This window comes from Neoarius graeffei, chromosome 11 (assembly GCF_027579695.1).
Source record: "Neoarius graeffei isolate fNeoGra1 chromosome 11, fNeoGra1.pri, whole genome shotgun sequence".
Classification (NCBI taxonomy): domain Eukaryota; kingdom Metazoa; phylum Chordata; class Actinopteri; order Siluriformes; family Ariidae; genus Neoarius; species Neoarius graeffei.
In genome coordinates this window covers 13,205,365-13,219,753 of record NC_083579.1, presented here as the reverse complement: position 1 = coordinate 13,219,753, position 14,389 = coordinate 13,205,365, and the positions used below count along the sequence as shown (strand labels likewise).

Below are 14,389 nucleotides of genomic sequence, written 5' to 3'. Positions count from 1 at the left end.
TACAAATAATATTACCCAGAGATAGCATATTTTAATGAAAAAAAAAAAAGCAGTGGGCCAAAGACAGCACCTTGTGTAACACCAAACTTTACTTTAGCATGCATACAGAAGTCACCATTTACATATACAAATTCACAATAATCAGTTAAGACCTGAGCCAGCAGAGGACCATTCCTTTAACTTCAATTACATTTTCTAGTTCATCAAGGAGAATGGTATGATCAATAGTGTCAAAAACTGCACTAAGGTCAAGCAGCACAATCAAGGAGACACAACCCTGATCAGGAGTCAGTCATTTACTACTTTAACCAGTGCTGTTGCTGTGCTATGATGAGGTCGGAATCCTGATTGATACCTTTCATGGATGTTATTCCCGTGTAGATATGAGCATAACTTTTATGCCACAGTTTTTCCTAGGATCCTGGAGATAAAAGGGAGGTTTGATATTGACCTATAACAGCTGACAAGAGTTGAGGTTTTTCAATCAAGGGTCTGACAACTGCTAGGTTAAAGGATTTAGGTACATAGCCATTGCTAAAAGAATAACCGATTGTTTTTCAAATAGGTTTGATTGCTTCTTGTGTTATCTGTTTGAAGAATCGTATAAGGGGTGAAAAAAAATCATATATAGGCAAGTACACAAGTTGAAGATTTTGATGAGGAAATAAGTGAAATTAGTTCGGACTCTAAGGTGTAAAACACAAATCATTGCTCTGATGTAGTTATATTGTTCTCTACAGGGATACTTATCAAATTGTCCAGTTTAAAATTAATAGTTTGATATTTTCACCTGCTATTGAAAAAACTTCATTAAGTCATCACTACTAAACATTGAAGGTGTGCATGTTTCTGTGGTGGTCTTATTCCTAGTTCATTTTGCTAAAGTATAACATAAAAAAATTTAAGATTATTTTTATCATCTTCTATTAGCGTGGACAGAAATGTTGATCTAGCAGCATTAAAAGCTTGTCTGTGTAGTTCCAGAGGCTCTCCTTCCATGCTAATTGGAATACTATCAATTTTGTTTGACACCGTTTTCTAATTTTATGTTCTGATGTATGTATGATTGTTATAGCAGGGTGCTATGTTTTTCTCCTAAATTACTTTCGTTCAAGTGGAGATACATTATCTAAAAGTAAAGCAGAATGTTGACTCTAGGCATTCAATTTGCTGATCAAGTTCTGTGGGGTCTGACGGTGATCCAATCAAAGTTGATAACTCAGGGAGACTATTTATAAAACTTTGTGCAGTAGTTGATTATAGTAGTTTGAAATGAAATCCGCAAATTCAGAAAGAAATTCAGAATATAGACCACGGGTCTATAAATAATAATTAGCTGAATCAACTGGGTAGACTTATTTTTTTGGCTACATATGTTAGTATAAATTATGTCAAACATAGTGATTTTTGTATGATTCCTAGATTATCATTATAAATAACCGTAATGCCTTCTCCTCTACCAGTTAAATGAGGCTGATGCATATAGCTGGACGAGCTTCATTTAAATGCTCCATACTCATTTGGTTTGCTCCACATTTTTGTTAAACATAGTACATTAAACTCCTGATCAGTAATAATTCCATTAACAATTAGTCTCATGCTGCAGCACTACACTGATAATAGTGTTGCAGTTAAATCATTACTTGTATAGTGGTACTTAATGACTACTTAAGATCAAAAGAAAACAATAATAGTCTTATTTTAAACATCACTATAAGGTTACATATTTTAAAACCGACATATAACATCAACAATAAAGTTCAAAGTACAGGTCATTTTCAGACAAAACTACAATAACAACCATATTTAATTTGACAACTTTAAATCATGCACTGTCTCTGAATTAGCGCACCTGTAGGTCTTAAACGTAACTGAATAAGTAAACATCTTTCCACACTGTGATCACTGTTGCAGCTTCTCTCCTGTGTGAATGCGCCGGTGTCGTTGGAGACCACTCTGCTGAGTAAAACTCTTCCCACACTGTGAGCAGTGATACGGCTTCTCTCCTGTGTGAATGCACTGGTGTTTTTGGAGCTCACTCTGATGAGTAAAACTCTTCCCACACTGTGAGCAGTGATACGGCTTCTCTCCTGTGTGAATGCACTGGTGTTTTTGGAGCTCACTCTGATGAGTAAAACTCTTCCCACACTGTGAGCAGTGATACGGCTTCTCTCCTGTGTGAATGCACTGGTGTTTTTGGAGCTCACTCTGATGAGTAAAACTCTTCCCACACTGTGAGCAGTGATACGGCTTCTCTCCTGTGTGAATGCACTGGTGTTTCTGGAGCTCACTCTGATGAGTAAAACTCTTCCCACACTCTGAGCAGTGATACGGCTTTTCTCCTGTATGAATGCGGTGGTGTTTCTGGAGCTCACTCCGATGAGTAAAACTCTTCCCACACTGTGAGCAGTGATACGGCTTCTCTCCTGTGTGAATGCGCTGGTGTGTTCGGAGAGTACTCCGCTGAGTAAAACTCCTCCCACACTGTGAGCAGTGAAATGGCTTCTCTCCTGTGTGAATGCGCTGGTGTTTTTGGAGCTCACTCTGACGAGGAAAACTCTTTCCACACTCTGAGCAGTGATACGGCTTCTCTCCTGTGTGAATGCGCTGGTGTGTTTGGAGACTACTTGGATAATTAAAACTCTTCCCACACTGTGAGCAGTGATGCGGCTTCTCTCCTGTGTGAATGCGCTGGTGTGCTTGGAGATGACTCCGCTGAGTAAAACTCTTCCCACACTGTGAGCAGTGAAATGGCTTCTCCCCTGTGTGAATGCGCTGGTGTGCTTGGAGATGACTCTGATAAGCAAAACTCTTTCCACACTGTGAGCAGTGATACGGCTTCTCTCCTGTGTGAATGCGCCGGTGTTTTTGGAGACTACTATGACGAGAAAAATTCTTTCCACACTGTAAGCAGTGATACGGCTTCTCTCCTGTGTGAATGCGTTGGTGTGTTCGGAGGTTACTCCGATGAGTAAAACTCTTTCCACACTGTGAGCAGTGATATGGCTTCTCTCCTGTGTGAATACGCTGGTGTCGTTGGAGATCACTGTGCTGAAGAAAACTCTTCCCACACTGTGAGCAGCGATACGGCTTCTCTCCTGTGTGAATGCGCTGGTGTTTTTGGAGATAACTCTGATCAGTAAAACTTTTCTCACATTGAGAACAGTGATACGGCTTCTCTCCTGTGTGGATGCGCTGGTGTCGTTGGAGATCACTCTGCTGAGTAAAACTCTTCTTACACTGTGAGCAGTGATATGGCTTCTCTCCTGTGTGAATGCACTGGTGTTGTTGATCACTCTGATGAGTAAAACTCTTTCCACACTGTGAGCAGTGATACGGCTTCTCTCCTGCGTGAATGCGCTGGTGTGTTTGGAGATTACTCTGATAAGCAAAACTCTTCCCACACTGTGAGCAGTGATATGGCTTTTCTCCTGTGTGAATGCGCTGGTGTTTTTGGAGATGACTCTGCTGAGTAAAACTCTTTCCACACTGTGAGCAGTGATACGGCTTCTCTCCTGTGTGAATGCGCTGGTGTGTTCGGAGATTCCTCTTATGAGTAAAACTCTTCCCACACTGTGAGCAGTGATACGGCTTCTCTCCTGTGTGAATGCGCTGGTGTGTTTGGAGATTCTTCTGCTGAGTAAAACTCTTCCCACACTGTGAGCAGTGATACGATTTCTCTCCTGTGTGAATGCGCTGATGTCTTTGGAGATTATTCTGACAAGTACAACTCTTTCCACACTGTGAGCAGTAATGTGGAGTTCCCCCTGTCTGACTGCACTGGTTTGTCTGGAGTGCATCCTGATGACTACAACTCTTTCCACAGTCTGAGCAGTGGTGAATTCCTTTCTGTACATCACTGTGAGAAGTGTCAGAACTGACAGCATCAGTTGATGTTGGCTCACTACTGGAGCATTTGGAGGGGATTTGAAGTTCATATTTAATCTCTCTTGATTCCTGAAGTCTCACATATGCTTCGTAGTGGCATCTCTGGATGTGTTTGTCTTGGTAAATTTGAGATGCATCAGGACAAGGACATGTGGAGCAGGAAAAGACTTGCAGCAGAGCGTTCTTTACTTCTGGAGAAGCGAAAGGACAAAAATGTCAGAAATTGAACATGAAATGCAATAGGATTATAAAATCTAACAATATTAATCTAATGTCAGGGAGCATTTTTACTGAATTTCAAATATTCAAAATTCCACATGAATGAAGACAGACCAAAAATAAAATAATAAAATTAAAAAAAAAGCTTGATTCAATAAGGTGCTGGAACAGCAGCTATACACAGCATTAGCTATAGCCTTATGGGTCTGAGCAACCAAGGGAGAGTTATTGGTTTCTGTTTGATATAATGTCAAGTCTAGGTAATGGCAAGCCTAGCCTTATTTACAGCTCAACCAGGATTGAAAAGGAAGCTCAATCCTAGTATTCAAGGTTCTGAAAGACACAATGGGCCTTATTTATCAAGCTGGATATGAATAGATTTATTTGCAAATAGTTTCTAGTAGCATTTACACAAGCAAGTCTGTATTTTTTCATATGGATTTTATATATGGACTGGGTTGTCAAGTTTAAAACACTTATTTATTTCAATTACACACACATTTAATGAAATTAAGCTTGTGGGATTTTTGTGAAACCCAGTTGATTCATATTAATGTAACTAATGAAAAACAGCAAGCCAACATCCATAAATTAAGACACATAAGAAGAGTAATTTAATTAAAAAATGTCACACTGCCACGGTTCAGATGGTATTCAAGTCGGTCTACAGCAGTAGGAATTTCCTTACTGGAGTATTTGAAGAATGCCATGGTGTGGTTTGTAGTAATAAAGCAAACCAAACCTCCATGTGTTTAATTATTCAATCATCGGATGCTACTTGTCCCTAAAAGTTAGATGGCCTTTCGATTGCATAAAACCAGTGAAATTTAGTTCCCTCTGAATTTCGGTCATTGTGATACATGTTTATTTCTGTAATATCTCACAAAATATCAGGCCATTCTGTGGCTGGGAAGTTATTTAATTTGAGGGGATTCCCGAGCAAATAATGTGTATGAAATCGCTTGCTTCATGCAGTCAAGTAGATAGAGGAAGTACGTTTCCGAATGCGCAGGTTTACCTTCTTCTTCTTTTGGGTTTTACAGCAGCTGGTATCCACATTGTTGCATTACTGCCCTCTACAGGTTAACCTTGACCGTGCACTGACAGTTACATCATTCTGTTGCTAAACGAACAGCTGATCACACTGAGGTGCTCCCTGACCACCGATATTTATTAGTTTGGTTCTGTGTTTCCTTTCCTTTGTAACATAACGTCTTTACTTTTCGCTTTCCGTTACTGTAGTCGTTTTTTCATGTTTCATTCACACACTTATGTCCTCCATTTTTCTCTCCTATTTCAAATTTGTATCCTACAATGCCTTGTGTGAATGGGGAAAGCCCACTATGTGATGCATGATGTAGTATCTTGAATTGGCTCATAGTGAAGCAGGAAAAAATAGCAGAGAACTTAGGGCCACATGGCCCTAAATTCATTAATTGTTCTATTTAAAAAAAAAAAAAAACTAATAAAATTGGAAGTCTGTGATTTGAATTCAGTAGCTTTTGGTCCACTAAACAAAAATAACTGGGTGTCAGAGAAAATTCTTTTTATGACCTAAACTTGAAAAATCTGAAAGGCAGTCTACCTTTAACATGAAGTTATTTATCTGCAAGAGTTTAAAGGAGATACGCAGAACCATGGCCTCACTTTTTCTTTATAAATGCCTTGAGACCTCAAGAATTGCATAGGAATAGTTTTAAGCGTTCGCAATAAATCTAATATACAACCCCGATTCCAAAAAAGTTGGGACAAAGTACAAATTGTAAATAAAAACAGAATGCAATGATGTGGAAGTTTCAAAATTCCATATTTTATTCAGAATAGAACACAGATGACATATCAAATGTTTAAACTGAGAAAATGTATCATTTAAAGAGAAAAATTAGGTGATTTTAAATTTCATGACAACAACATCTCAAAAAAGTTGGGACAAGTCCATGTTTACCACTGTGAGACATCCCCTTTTCTCTTTACAACAGTCTGTAAACGTCTGGGGACTGAGGAGACAAGTTGCTCAAGTTTAGGGATAGGAATGTTAACTTGTCTTGTCTAGTGTAGGATTCTAGTTGCTCAACTGTCTTAGGTCTTTTTTGTCGTATCTTCCGTTTTATGATGCGCCAAATGTTTTCTATGGGTGAAAGATCTGGACTGCAGGCTGGCCAGTTCAGTACCCGGACCCTTCTTCTACGCAGCCATGATGCTGTAATTGATGCAGTATGTGATTTGGCATTGTCATGTTGGAAAATGCAAGGTCTTCCCTGAAAGAGACATTGTCTGGATGGGAGCATATGTTGCTCTAGAACCTGGATATACCTTTCAGCATTGATGGTGTCTTTCCAGATGTGTAAGCTGCCCATGCCACACGCACTAATGCAACCCCATACCATCAGAGATGCAGGCTTCTGAACTGAGCGCTGATAACAACTTGGGTCATCCTTCTCCTCTTTAGTCCGAATGACACGGCGTCCCCGATTTCCATAAAGAACTTCACATTTTGATTCGTCTGACCACAGAAAAGTTTTCCACTTTGCCACAGTCCATTTTTTTTTTTTAACTTCTGTTTATTGATTTTTCATATTAACACACACACACACACGTACATACACACACAACAGCAACACCAACAAACAAGCATTGTTGTCAACAATGAGCCGCTTTACATCAAAATCATTACAATACTATAGTCTCATATAGGTAGCAGAAGTTAAGAGGAATGCCTGGATTCAACATAGTCTATAAAGGGTTGCCAAGTCCTATAAAAACGATCAGTAGAACCTCTGAGAGTATATTTCAGTTTTTCCAGTTTAAGATGTTGCATAATATCATTGATCAATACTGTATGAGAGGGAGGGCGTGTCTGTTTCCAGTTCAAGAGAATTAATCTGCGTGCTAAGAGAACTATGAACCTAGTTGCCATGGACGCAGACCCTTTTAGAGGACTGTCCTCACTCAGTACCCCAAATAGAGCCAATGCCGGATCTGGTTCAAGTGTGTGACCAAAAACATCAGATAAGGTTTTAAAAATGGAGACCCAAAAATCTGATAACTCTGGACACAGCCAAAACATGTGACCCAGTGTAGCTGGAAATGCCCTGCAACGGTCACATAAGGGATCAATGTTAGGATACATTTTAGCAAGCTTGACTTTGGAGAGATGCAAGCGATGCACCACCTTGAACTGTATGAGCCCGTGTCTGGTGCAAATGGATGCTGAGTGTACCCCCTCCTGTGCTCCCATCCACTGCTCCTCTGTCAAGTCAATGCCCAAATCTTCCTCCCAAGCAAATTTCAGAAAATCTAGAGATACATCTATCTGGCTAAACATGTGGTTGTAAAAGTATGAAATCACCCCTCTAGATGAAGGATCAACTGAAAATAAAGAGTCCATCTGGGTGGGGGTGGGAGCATTAGGGAAAGAGTTTGTATTAGATCTTATATAGTCACGAACTTGCAAAAAACGAAAGAAATGAGACTGAGGGAGTTTAAGCTTTCTACGCAGCGTCTCAAAAGATGGGAAAATAGCATCAATATAAAGGTCCTTCATTCTTGAGACCCCATTATGAGCCCATAGTTGAAAGGAATTATCTAACAAAGAGGGATGAAAGTGATGATTTGCACATAGAGGGGCTAGAAGAGATTTAGCATGCCAGCCAAAGTGTTGTCTTATTTTAGTCCAAATTTTCAATGATTCTGTCACTACAGGATTGGATTTGGCATATTCGACTGGTATTGGAAGGGAAGAGAATAACAACGCACTCAAGGAAGTAGGATGACATGAGGCCCGCTCAATCTGCAACCAGGCAGGTTGTTCTTCTGAGCCAGGGGTCTGATCCCAAAAAGAGAGAGCTCGTACGTTGCAGGCCCAGTAATAATACTGAAAATTTGGAAGGCTCATGCCCCCAGAACGTTTAGGTCTTTGCAAAAAATCTTTCCTAATTCTAGGGGTTTTCTTATTCCAAATAAAACTAGATATTTCACTGTCTAATTGTTTGAAAAAAGACTTATTAATGATGATGGGGATGGTTTGAAAAAGAAACAGGAATTTAGGAAGAATGTTCATCTTCAAGGCATTAACTCTCCCTGCTAGAGACATAGGAAGATGGGACCATCTACCAAAATCCTTAATAGTGCGATCAAATAAAGGTTTAAAGTTAAATTTGAACAGTGACTGGACAGACCTTGTTACAACTACTCCCAGATAATTGAAAGATCCATTAACCAACCTGAATGGAAACTGAGAATAAGACACAACCTGAGCAGCGTTGTTTATGGGGAACAGTATACTCTTAGATAAATTCAGCTTGTAACCAGAAATCTTGCCAAAAATTTTCAAAACAGACATAATATTGGGAATAGATGTGAGAGGGTCCTGAATATATAAGAGCAGATCATCTGCATACAATGACACTCTATGCTCTCTCCCTCCTCTGAATATTCCCTGGTAGCCATTGAGTGAACGTAAGGCAATGGCCAGAGGCTCAATGGAAAGTGCAAATAATAGGGGGGAAAGAGGACACCCTTGTCTTGTGCCACGCCGCAAGGGAAAATAATTTGACCTGAAAGCATTAGTCTGAACCGAAGCCGATGGGGAAACATAAAGAAGACTGACCCAAGAGATGAACTTTTTGCCGAATCCAAATCTGTCCAACGCAGAAAAAAGAAAATCCCATTCAATTCGGTCGAACGCTTTTTCAGCGTCTAGTGAAAGGAGTACCTCTGGGCAGGAGGAAGGGCTGGGAGTGTAAATAATATTGTAGAGTCTACGAAGGTTTGAAAATAAAAGTCTATTCCTAATAAAGCCCGTTTGGTCCTGTGAGATAATTGTGGGAAGGACCCTGTCTAAACGGGTGGCCAAAGTTTTTGCTAATATCTTTGTGTCTACATTCAAAAGGCTGAGGGGCCTGTATGAACCTGGGTCAAGAGGGTCCCTATCCTGTTTTAGCAAAAGGGAAATGCAGGCCTGGTAAAAAGTGGCAGGAAGTGTATTAGCGCTGAATGATTCATTAAAGACATCTAAAAGTACAGGAGAGAGGAGATCTGAAAAAGCTTTGTAAAATTCAGAGCTATATCCATCAGGACCTGGAGCTTTAGAGGTTTGCATGCTCTTAATAGCGTTATTTAGTTCCTCAAGAGACAGAGGTTCTTCAAGTTGTGCCTTATCCTCTTTGGAAATAGTCGGGATGTTCAACTTACTGAAAAAATCATCAATTAAAGAGGGATCACCTTCAGACTCTGAAGAATATAAGTGTGTATAGAATTGTTCAAATTCTCCATTAATATCCTGCTGATCAAGAATTGTTTGCCCCGATTGCGCACGAATTTCAGTTATCATTCTAGAGGCAGCTGATTTTCTGATTTGTAAGGCCAGAAGTTTCCCAGCTTTCTCTCCATGCTCGTAAGATCTATGGCATGTTTGCAACAGAAGCTGTGCAGTTTCATTTGTGGATAACAGGTCAAATTCTGTTTGCAAAGCTAGTCTGTGTTTGTAAAGATCAGGACTGGGCGATACAGAATATGAGTGATCTAAATCTAAGATCTCATGGGTAAGACTGGAGATACGTTCAGCACGCAGTCTATTGGTACCCACACTGTAGGAAATTATCAGGCCACGAAGGTAGGCTTTCAAAGTTTCCCACAGTGTGCTCTTGGACACTTCTCCTGTGTCATTGATAATCAAAAATACTTCAATGTTGGATTTTAAAAATTCTGTGAATGATTTATCTGCTAGTAACAAATTATTAAAGCGCCAAGTCCTGGGCATATGTTTGTTGGAAAAAGCCAGCTGCATTTGGTGCGGGGCGTGATCTGAAATAACAATAGCCTCGTAGTCACACCGCCTAATCGCAGGGACAAGTTTACAATCAATAAGAAAATAATCAATTCGACTATATGAATGATGAACTGGGGAGAAAAAGGAATAACTACGAGATGTCGGATACTTGAACCTCCAGGGGTCAGTAATTTTAAAGGTGTCCATAAAGGATCTAATTAGTTTGGCAGATTTTGTCAATGTTTGGGTTTTATTGGATGACCTGTCCAACTTGGGATCCAAGACGCAATTGAAGTCCCCACCTATAATCAGGCGGTGGGTGTTCAGGTCGGGGAGAGATGCAAAAAATGTAGAAAAGAAATGCTCATCATCAAAATTAGGACCGTACACACTGACTAATGTAAGGGGGGTATTATATAGGGACCCAGTCACCACTACAAATCTACCATGTGGATCAGAGGTAACAGAGGAGGAAATGAAAGGAATGTTCTTATTAATTAGAATCGCAGCCCCTCTAGACTTAAAGTGGAATGTTGAATGAAAAAGCTGACCAACCCACCCTTTTCGTAGCCTAAAATGGTCTTGGTTCCTCAAGTGGGTCTCCTGTAAGAATGCTATGTCAGTCTTAAGTTTTTTTAAATGGCCCAAGACTCTACCCCGCTTCATAGCTGTATTAAGACCTTTCGTATTCCAACTGACAAATTGCACCAGGCATTCCTCTTTAGCATCAAAAGAAGTCATAGCTACCATGTGTTTTCCCTATTATTGTACTTAATTCAGACATGAGTTTTTTACAGAGCGGCATTTTTGTAAGATGAGAGACATGCAAACAGCAACAAGAACAGCAAACAAACACCCCACCCCCCCACCCACTCCTGCCTTTCCCCAACTGAAAGGCCTTAGGACCAAACAACTTAAATAGGCCTACCTTAGGACGAGACATGGTACAGTCGCTGCACCACCTAAGCTAGTTCAGAGCTTGCTTAAACTCCTGTTTAACTCGACTCCCCTTTTTTTTTTTTTTATAAACATAGATAATTATAATTCAATCTAACCCATTGCATTTACATTCCATGGCCTATTCAATGGTGGAGTAAAATAAAGAAAGCTGGACTAAATTAAAAATGGCACTGTGCTACTCTCAAGTGAGCCTATCAGGTGCAGACAGTGCATGAAAAAGCCCAGTCCAAATATGACAGAAGATAAAATAAAAAAATAAAATAAAATAAAAAATCCATTAAATATGAATTCCAATAAAAGTGCTCCCCAAAATGGGCTAGGCCTATGTTGTGGCATATTAAACATACAAACCAAAGTGCAAGTGGCCTTTTGGGATTCAAGGCTGCTCTGCTACAATAGGCTAGTCATAGTGCTACATGCGCTTAAATTCTCAGCTTATTTAAACATTACACTATATCTTATAGAAGTATACATGTAGGCTAGGCTATATAGAAATCATAGGCCAGGGCATTACTCCAGTCCAGTCCAGCCCAGTAAACTGAGTGCATGCATTGAGTCCACCACATGCGTTTTGTAAAAATCAACATAGAAAAAAAAAAAAAGGTGACAGCAAAGTGAAACTTGGCAAAAACGTGGCACTGGCAGGCACGCTCTAGTATTGTCTTTTTCAAATGAAAATAGCTGAGGGCTTTGGACCTGCAAATGCAAGCCCTAATAGGTGGCTAGCTCATAACGAGAAAGAGAGGGGGGAAAAAAACTACCACCTATGGCGCATCAAACTATAACAATTTCGTTACTCACATGACCCTTCTACAGCTAGGTTCGGGGCGATCTTTGTCTGAAAAAACTTTTCAGCTGCTTCTGGAGTGTTGAACTTGTGCCGGACACCGTCGATGTTCACGGAGAGGACAGCAGGGAAGAATAAACTGTAGTCCATCTTCGCCTCACGCAGCTTTGCCTTCACCGGGTTGAAGGCGGCTCTGAGCTTGCTAACCTCGGCGGGGAGATCGGGAAAGATGTGAACAGGGGACTGTTGATAAAGTAGCCGACCCTTTCCTCTGGAAATGCCCAGGATCCGCTCCTTTTCGGCGAAGTAGTGTAATCGTGCTATGATGGGGCGCGGGCGCTCACCCTTCTTCGGCTTCAGAGCCAGGGATCGGTGGGCACGATCGATGACGGGGGGGAGATGTGAAGTTCTCAGGGCCCAACACCTCCGACAAGAATTCTTGTAAGAAACGGGTTAGGTTAGCTCCTTCAACTCCCTCAGGGACACCAACTATCCTTAAATTTTGTCGCCGACTTCTGGACTCAAGATCAATACATTTCTCCTGTAAGCGTTTCAGCTCGCCTGAAAGAGAGCCATGCTCACTCTCAAGTCTTGCAATCTGTTCCAGTGCGTCGTTTAGACGGTGTCCCATACTAGCCTGCTCCGTAGTTACTTCTTTATGGTAATTCTGGAGTTTTACAATTTCCTCCTGTACATCTTCACGTAACTTTTGAGTGTTGGAGATTGTCTCCGTCCGAAGCGCCTCTATGTCTTTGCACAAATCCTGACGAAGGGTGACAATTTCAGCTTTAAAGTCTTTCAGGGAGGCTTGACGAGATAGCTGAAGTTCGTCTCTCAGTGTTTGTAGCGTGAGCGGCGCCTCCTCCATCTTGTTAACGTTATCCTTCGCCATGAGGTTACTCACTTTGATAAACTTTGTTTCTTCCGGTTCAATTAAACGAAGTTTGGTGATGCCATACAGTCTCAAACTTTACTAAGCAGAATTTCGCAATGGGTAGTCAAGTACCTTGCAAATAAGTTAAAATATTAATGACAAATGCTCAGGAGCCGCGGAACTCCAGTCTACTCCATACCACCTGCCGGACAACCTCGCCACAGTCCATTTTAAATGAGCCTTGGCCCAGAGAAGACATCTGCGCTTCTGGATCATGTTTAGATACGGCTTCTTCTTTGAACTATAGAGTTTTAGCTGGCAACGGCGGATGGCACGGTGAATTGTGTTCACAGATAATGTTCTCTGGAAATATTCCTGAACCCATTTTGTGATTTCCAATACAGAAGCATGCCTGTATGTGATGCAGTGCCGTCTAAGGGCCCGAAGATCACGGGCACCCAGTATGGTTTTCCGGCCTTGACCCTTACACACACAGATTCTTCCAGATTCTCTGAATCTTTTGATGATATTATGCACTGTAGATGATGATATGTTCAAACTCTTTGCAATTTTACACTGTCGAACTCCTTTCTGATATTGCTCCACTATTTGTCGGCGCAGAATTAGGGGGATTGGTGATCCTCTTCCCATCTTTACTTCTGAGAGCCGCTGCCACTCCAAGATGCTCTTTTTATACCCAGTCATGTTAATGACCTATTGCCAATTGACCTAATGAGTTGCAATTCGGTCCTCCAGCTGTTCCTTTTTTGTACCTTTAACTTTTCCAGCCTCTTATTGCCCCTGTCCCAACTTTTTTGAGATGTGTTGCTGTCATGAAATTTCAAATGAGCCAATATTTGGCATGAAATTTCAAAATGTCTCACTTTCGACATTTGATATGTTGTCTATGTTCTATTGTGAATACAATATCAGTTTTTGAGATTTGTAAATTATTGCATTCCGTTTTTATTTACAATTTGTACTTTGTCCCAACTTTTTTGGAATTGGGGTTGTAGTAATTTTTACGATTAAAGTGATTCATATAGGTAGCGGTCTGAGTGAATGGCCTTGACATCTGTGACGTCGCCGCAGGAAGGCTATTGGTCTCATCGCCATTTCCACTATACTAAAACACAGAGCTGACTGCAACTTCAAGCTTCCATTTTGAGCTAATTTATCACCATGCCACATAGATGTGTTGTTGCACCCGCCAGCAACACGACAGATATTGAATTAATTCAACAAAGTGTAAATTCAATATCATAGTCGCCACTGAAGTCCACTTGATCCTTGTTTACCGTCAATGGATCGGTCACTCGTCAAACAGTCCGCCAAAATCCGAGTAGGGAATGGCTGAGCGTAGCTGTCAGTCAAACACAAGTTACCCAATGGGAATGCATTCCTGGACAGCCCACCCACACGAAGTTTGTGCCAAAACTGCAAGCAAAAAGTCAGGGAGCGCAAACGAGAAAGCTGGAATCGCAACCAAAATAAATTACATCAAACAAAACTGAGAAAGACACGGAACAAAAATAAAAGGTTTCTGAAGAGTAATAGACTGATATTTTGCACGATTACACGAATAATTTGTTTGCCAGTCTAAAAAAATTGACTTTGTTTTTTGTATTTTGATTTGTTGTTTTTGTTTGATATTTCAAAAGTATTGTATGAACATTTTGGCACAAAATTGATTCCATAGAGTACTCAGTATGGAGAAAATGAGTGAACCAGCCGTCTGATTTCTCCGCTGGATATGCTTGCCTCAGCAGCAACATCTCACCCTGACGTGGAAGAAGCGAATGAACAGAGAACTGAACGAACAACTGAAAGATTGTTTCAAAACAATTGGCCACAAGGTCAGCCTTCAAGAAGAGAGAACACAGACTGGTAA

General features: G+C 40.7%; 1 protein-coding gene across 1 annotated transcript in view; it reads right to left on the bottom strand.

Annotated features, from left to right (window-relative positions):
• Positions 1-1,823: 1,823 nt before the first annotated feature.
• LOC132894118 (zinc finger protein 271-like) overlaps positions 1,824-14,389 on the bottom strand; it is a 68,365-nt gene continuing 55,799 nt past the window's right edge. The window contains exon 6 of the mRNA XM_060933447.1: positions 1,824-4,079. Within this exon, the coding sequence (XP_060789430.1) occupies positions 1,903-4,079 (2,177 nt within the window). The 3' untranslated portion in view covers positions 1,824-1,902. The remainder of the gene's footprint in view (positions 4,080-14,389) is intronic.